Genomic DNA, 6,799 nt, shown 5'->3' on the forward strand with positions numbered 1-6,799 from the left:
GACAAGAAACGTACACATTAGGAGGCGGGCTGCTGAAGGTGTTATCACACAGGCCATTTCTCCCTCCACATGCTGATTGGGAACTCGTGATATTCGCATCATCAGAGAACAAATTGCGAAGAGCAGCCAGATTTGCAGAAAGAACACAGCGTGAGATTAGAGTGCCTCCAACTCCCACAGCAGAATGTAATTAGAGTTGATGAATGCTTCCACACCAGGACATAATTGTACATTCTCATATACAGCACCGCAATCCGGTAACAATTCTCCACTAGATGTCCCTCTTGCCTTATAAGGATGCATAATTCAAATATTGAGCAGGTCTCTCTCTCTCTCTCTCTCACACACACACACACACACACACACACACACACACACACACACACACTTTAATAACTTTATTTTAAAACATTAAAATCATTATTTAAATGTAAAAAACCTCAAAGCATCTTACAGCTGAGTAGTAGTGTACACAGTATAAAGGTTTACAAATGATGTGTGTAACAATATGAAACATATTTTACTCACACAATTATATACTCCTGGCACAAGGCTGACAAAAATATATACTCATTGCACTGGACACAAGGTTGTTTGTGGTATGGGGATGGGATGGGATACAAGGATGTGTGTGGGGTCCTAAAGTCCTGTGGTTTGTGGTAGCTCTTGGTAATGAAGGACATAGTAATCATGGACATACATGAGGACGGCAATGGGCTGACCGATGATGAGTGACATCCAGACTGCTGCGTTCCCATAGTTACCTCTTAGATAGCGGCCCACAAAGAAAGCCAGTGGAAGCTGAAAGAAATGGAAGGGCATGAGCACACTGACAGAGCGCACACAGACACAGACACCTGACACAGACACCTGACACAGACACCTGACACAGACGCCTGACACAGACACCTGACACAGACACCTGACACAGACTCAGGTCATCGGACAAAACTGTGACTACGGTGCCTCACCTGTGCCATCATCCCCATGAACGCCCACAGTCTGAACATTCTCAGAGGCACACTCACCAGGTACTGCGAAACAGAAACACACACAAACACTCAAACACCTCTGCAGTCATGATACACGCCAACCACCAGGCTACACTGGGGGCGCGACCCAAGCATTCTGCACAGCGTCAAAATAGATAATAATACTAATAAAAAATAGAATAGTTAAATAGAATAGTTAAAATAGTTCAAATGAAGACTATTCTCATTTTTTTAATGTGCATGCCGTCCCAATTTTTTGTAAGTAAGTAAGTAAGTAAGTAAGTAAGTAAGTAAGTAAGTAAGTAAATTTAATTTATAATGCACATTTAAACACAGCATAAATTGACCAAAGTGCTGTACAGTGGATAACTAAAGATAACAAATAACAAATAATACAGAAAAGCACACTGGACCAATAATCATAAAAACATAAATAAAAAGAAATCTTCAATATCAGGGCACACAACACAGAAATACATAGGATTTGCAGAAGTTGTAAAGGTGGGGTTTAGCCTGGATTGGAAGGCAGAAATGGAGGGAATGTGCACACACAGAGGGCAATTAGATAGCTGGAGGACAGAGAGTAGGGCAAGGTCCTTGTATGTAGCGGCACTCTGTCCCTTAATGTACTGTATGTACTGTACACTAGACACACAATTATCACTAGATGATGCAATACTGGGAAGTTACTACATGCAAGCATCTCACTGGTCTCTCATGCAGTGTCCTGCATTATAGTGTCCTGCATGACAGAGTCCTAGAAATTGGGTGAGTTGTGGATGGTGGTCACGTGTGTTTTCATGTGTGATTATGGGCATGTGGCCAGTGAGACCACGAAGTTCAAAGGAACTTCAGCTTTGGTTCTCCAGAGACGCTGCTGACCTCGCCATGTCCTCTGAAGGTGAGCTTCCGGGAAGAGAAGGGGGTTGTCCAAAGGGCCGATATCTCACTCGCGACTTGCCGGCCGGCCAGAGCTTCCTGGCGGAACCTGCTCTTATCTCAGGCAGCAGGAGCGCTGATACTGGGCCTGGCCCTGCTCTGCTCACCCTGCCATCCTTCAGTGCTGACCTTCAGCGCACATGAAGCGTGCTGGAGATGAGCCAAGCGCTGTTCAGACACTTAAGCTCGCCACCACTGATACAGTATATATCCCCAGGCACAGGAGCAGGCCACTGGTGCGGGGGACAACTGAACTGCTGTCCCTTACTGCCCAGGCTAGGGGTCACCCCACAGGGTAGGAAGCCTTACTGATTATTCCCTCAAACTAGACCTGCCGTTTATCATAATGGTTGGTTGTACAGTTTTTTTTCCCCCTAGTTAGCATGGCAGAGCACAACTAGCAGAGTCAAGTGTACATAGTTATAATGGATGATACGAGTCCTTTAAACCGTGACAAGGACAATTAACTGCTGTCACAGCTGCCACACCACTCGACTCCTGGGCTCCTGCTGAGGCATTAAAGGCTTTCTGCTAGGTTACTCATGCATCTGCAGCCACTCCGCTCACCTCATGAAAAAACGCTGAGAGGAAGAACACTGCAGACTGGCTGGCCCACTTACTGCCTCCTCTCCTCAGCATGGGCTTGTAGAAGTGCCTGAGGAGACAGAGACACACGTTAGACAAGCCACTCACACACACTGCAGTCCCACACTACGGTGGGCAATCAGGAGAACGTTTGGAATGTATGTGTGTGTGCATGGCTGACCCAAACATGGATTTATAAATCACACAAGTAGAATGGGATTAGGCTGTTATTGGAATTTCAGGAATGCCCGTCCCATTTCAACTCAAAGAGCTTTTGCTGCGGTCTTTTAAAGCCTCCATTAATGCCTCTTACAATTTGTGGGGATAATGTTATTTCTTTTTCATTCACGTGTTCATGGTCAAACTCACCGGAGACACCACTTATGGACGGGAATATTCCAGTTCTGCCAGAAATAAGTTATGGTCTCAGAGTTCCTGCAAATATTAACGAGGGCCTGAATTATAAGATTATAAGACACAATAGTGGACAGGACACCAGAACTGAAGGTTGAAAATCGAAAAATGAAATGTCTCGGAATGATCTGAGGTAATTAACTGGAAATATTCAACCACTGCCACCATCACAGGTGAACACAGTGAGAGAGCACCTACCACCAGTCCCTGTAGAATTCTCTGTCCCCAAACTGCAGCACCTCGGCCATGAAGTTCATAGAAGAATGGAAAAAACAGTAGAAAAAGATCAGCCAGATCAGGTGGTTGGGAACCTGTTGGGAGATAAGAGAGGTGTCCTATGACTATGGTCTGATTTGTGTTTCATGGCAAAGAATTGAAAATGAGTTGCGTTGGATAAAAGTATAGTATGGCCCTTCTCTCTTAAAAATCACTCACACATCTATCTGTCCATGATCTATAGTTAACTTTATGACTTGTTTTGTTCACTTATCTGAGTCTTATGTAAAATATGAGAGTTAAATATAAACCACACTTTGGACTTGTGACCCCCATTCTCTTCTGAAAGGTTTGTCTCATTACTCACATCAATATGAGTCAGAAAATGTAAGGTGCATTAGCTTCTGAACATTACAGTAGCCACCCCACTCACCGCCAGTCTGAGGAGTCGCTCCACCATTCTAGAATAATCCATTTCCTACAAAAAAAGGAAAAGTTTAATACAGTTGTGAAACAGAGACACCTTTTCTGTAAATTATACACAACAGAAATATTTGAAGCAAAGTACCTGCAGTGGTTTCATTGAACTTTGGATAACTGGGACCATCCACTGGATAAATGATGAATAAAGGTTATTATTCAATTACATCATTTGCAATGTTACAATGTAAATGAGCACTGGTCTCAAGAACAGAAATGACAGAAATGTTGAGACATACCTGCTGTATCAAGCCCACCAGCAGCTGTGTAAGTAGCAGCTATGAGGGAGAATGGGAGGCAGACTTAATGATGGTGGCCTAGGTGACTGCTGAGTGGCATATATATGAACTTGTGACCTTCACCTGTGAATGAGTCCAGGCCAGGTGTGCAGACTTACCATCTCAAACAGCCTCCGCAACAGGAAGCCCATGCGTATCCGCGGAGACCGAGGGAAGTTAAGCTCGTAGCAGAGTGTGGGGGCAAATACAAAATAATACAGGTCTGAAATGAGAAAAGGAACACATGAGAGTCTGAATTTTCATAGTGCCAACATGGTGTGTGTGTGTGTGTGTGTGTGTGTCTAGTCCTGCTTACCTCGCAGAGAGAGATTGCCTGGGTAAGAGACATGAGTCTGAGAAGAGCTGCTAATTGTTGGTGAGGATGGACCTGTGGAGGAGCAGATACTAATCAGATGGACTACTTCACCCAATAGAATCACATATTGGACCAATACTGGACACACATGATGACCATCTAATACAATACAGCTGGACCGGCGCTTCACCAACTCCTGTGATGCGTGTGGCGCTCTGCTGCTGCGGGTAGTTCCTCATCCCAGCAGCAGGTGGCAGTGCAAGGCCACGGGGCCTTCCATGGGGCATGTGAATGTTTACAGTAAAAATAGCTCAGAGGAGATGTCCATCAAGGGCACGCAGCAATTGGGTCACAGGTGTAACTGCACAGACACTCTCAATGCTCAGCAGAGCAACACAGCCTGCAAATATGTGCAGTCAAACAGGAGCCATGCAGTCCAGCTTCACAACATCACACACTCTGAGGCCATGTGGGAACAGGTAGCAAACTAAGGATGGAAGGATGTCCAACAGACAGGCATTACTCACAGGAGAGCGATCTGGACAGGCTGCGTGCTCTGACCTGCCTCCTCTCCCGACACCACTTGTTCACATCTTTGTAGGAGTACAGCTTCAGCAGGACGATGGTGTACACGCCCAGAGCAAAAGAGGCTCCCACTACACACACACACACACACACACACACACACACACACACACACACACACACAAACACACACACACACACACACACACATGCACACACACACACCAAGCAGAGGTTCAAACACAACATCACAATAAGGAAAACAAAGTGTACGTGTCTCTCAACAGATGCAACTGTAACTATATTGCTTTTGCTTTAGTCAGCATGCACTGATGATGCCCATAGCAGTGAGGACAACTGTTTCACTTGGGTTGCTACTGTAGGTAGTCCAAGTCTACAACACTGCCAGTGGTACAGTAAGCTATGAGTCAGACTTCTGTGTAACAGTTGGATGTCTGTATCTTTCCGCCTGTTCCCAGTCTAAGTGAAATTTAGCACTCCGGTGCTGCAGAGCGTGGTGAGCCAAACCCCCCCACCCCCCATCCCTCCACCTCATCCCTCCTCCACATCCCTCCACCTCATCCCTCCATCACACGCGTGGCTCTGGCATGACGGCCGGCCGATCTGACGGACCACCACGGCTTTATCAATAGCTGCCATATGCCGAGTGGAAATGGCCCCTGCTGGCGCCCCGGCGGATGGCACGGCCGCGCGCGGGAGAGAGAGGGAGAGAGCCGCTGGCGGGCGCCGGTGCCAGGCCGGTGAACGGCGTTGGTGGCAGCGCTCCCCTGACCTTGCTGCGTGCGCGGGGGGACTCTGCGTGAGCTACAAGCGGCAGATGGTCCGTCTCCGTCCCCTCCCTCCGCGCCGGCAGATGAGGAGGAACAGGCGCACAGAGAGAAAGGTAAAGGGGGGGGAGGGTGTAAAGGAGGCTTCATATCTCTTTCCTTCCTTTAGGATATGTGGGCTGAGCTCACGCGGAGATGAAGCGCATATGCGTGCGTAATTTGTGTGTGTGTGTGCATGTGTGTGTGTGTGTGGACATACTGTATGTGCATGTGAGTGGGAGTAAGATATGCGCAGCCAAAGGTTTTTGTGTTGTGTTTTCCCCGCGCGGCCCCATCGGTGGCTACTGGAGAGAGCGACAGCAGGTGCTGCGGTGGTGAGGAGCTGCGCTGAGACAAAGGGAAAGCGACACCCAGGGCTTTGAGCAGGGCTGCTGAGACAGCACTCAGACAGCACTCCACACAGCGTCCACACAGCGTCCACACACCTGACAAAGCGCCGCAGCACGCTGGACACAAGCACAGAGCCAGCTGCTCACGCTCCTATACTCCACCGCCATCAAACGCCTTTAGCAGCCGTGTCTTAAAGAAACCATGCGTCGAGTACCTCAGATATAGTCAGTGCACTGGGCACTGGGCATCTGTGGACACTCTGTGGACACTCTGTGGCTCTACTGTGCCCACATGCCCAAGGCCTGCTCTCGGGGACACTGTGCTGCCACTGGCGTTAGGCTGGAGGGCTGTCGGAGGCTCTGACAGGTGACAAGAGCAGCCTGATATGTCCCAAGACCTTTTGTGATGCAAACGGTGTCCTTACCCTGTTGCTGCTGCTGCCTACACAAACGCTTGCTTACTGCTGGCTGCTCTAGCTACTCTCTCTCTTTTACATAGTACTAATGGTGGCTTATTTGAAATCCATATATCCAATAATCACATTCTCAACTTGCTCAGTTACATACATACGCTACTTTAAAATGGATTGACATATAGTGCTTCTTTTGACATACATATGCAACCAGATCTTTGTGATACTGTAAAAGAAGTTAGTGGATACAACAAAAGTCAACATAAACATTAAGCTACATGCTTTTTTCTCACATTATGTCTGTTTCAAAGTGTCACAGCATTGGCTGCTGCAACTGTGACTGATGACCTTACGAGGTGTCCGGTTATGTGCTGTTGATATGGAAACGGGCAGCCATGGGGATAATTAGCGTTAGTGTTGCGGCAGGCTGTGTGGCGTGGGAGGAGGCTCACCTGGAGTAATGG

The 6,799-nt window shown here is 47.4% G+C and overlaps 1 protein-coding gene across 1 annotated transcript in view; it reads right to left on the bottom strand.

The window, feature by feature from the left end:
- Window positions 1–383: 383 nt before the first annotated feature.
- The window catches only part of dgat1b (diacylglycerol O-acyltransferase 1b), a 13,664-nt gene continuing 7,248 nt past the window's right edge, over window positions 384–6,799 (bottom strand). The window contains exons 6-17 of the mRNA XM_048260828.1: window positions 6,788–6,799; window positions 4,748–4,876; window positions 4,221–4,292; window positions 4,024–4,127; window positions 3,866–3,904; window positions 3,715–3,756; window positions 3,580–3,624; window positions 3,129–3,241; window positions 2,886–2,951; window positions 2,499–2,586; window positions 972–1,034; window positions 384–801 (exon numbers count right to left, since the gene is read on the bottom strand). The exon at window positions 6,788–6,799 is cut by the window's right edge and continues 94 nt beyond it. Coding sequence (XP_048116785.1) covers window positions 640–801; window positions 972–1,034; window positions 2,499–2,586; window positions 2,886–2,951; window positions 3,129–3,241; window positions 3,580–3,624; window positions 3,715–3,756; window positions 3,866–3,904; window positions 4,024–4,127; window positions 4,221–4,292; window positions 4,748–4,876; window positions 6,788–6,799 — 935 coding nt within the window. The 3' untranslated portion in view covers window positions 384–639. The remainder of the gene's footprint in view (window positions 802–971; window positions 1,035–2,498; window positions 2,587–2,885; window positions 2,952–3,128; window positions 3,242–3,579; window positions 3,625–3,714; window positions 3,757–3,865; window positions 3,905–4,023; window positions 4,128–4,220; window positions 4,293–4,747; window positions 4,877–6,787) is intronic.

The sequence above is a fragment of the Alosa alosa genome, chromosome 13 (assembly GCF_017589495.1).
Source record: "Alosa alosa isolate M-15738 ecotype Scorff River chromosome 13, AALO_Geno_1.1, whole genome shotgun sequence".
NCBI lineage: Eukaryota > Metazoa > Chordata > Actinopteri > Clupeiformes > Clupeidae > Alosa > Alosa alosa.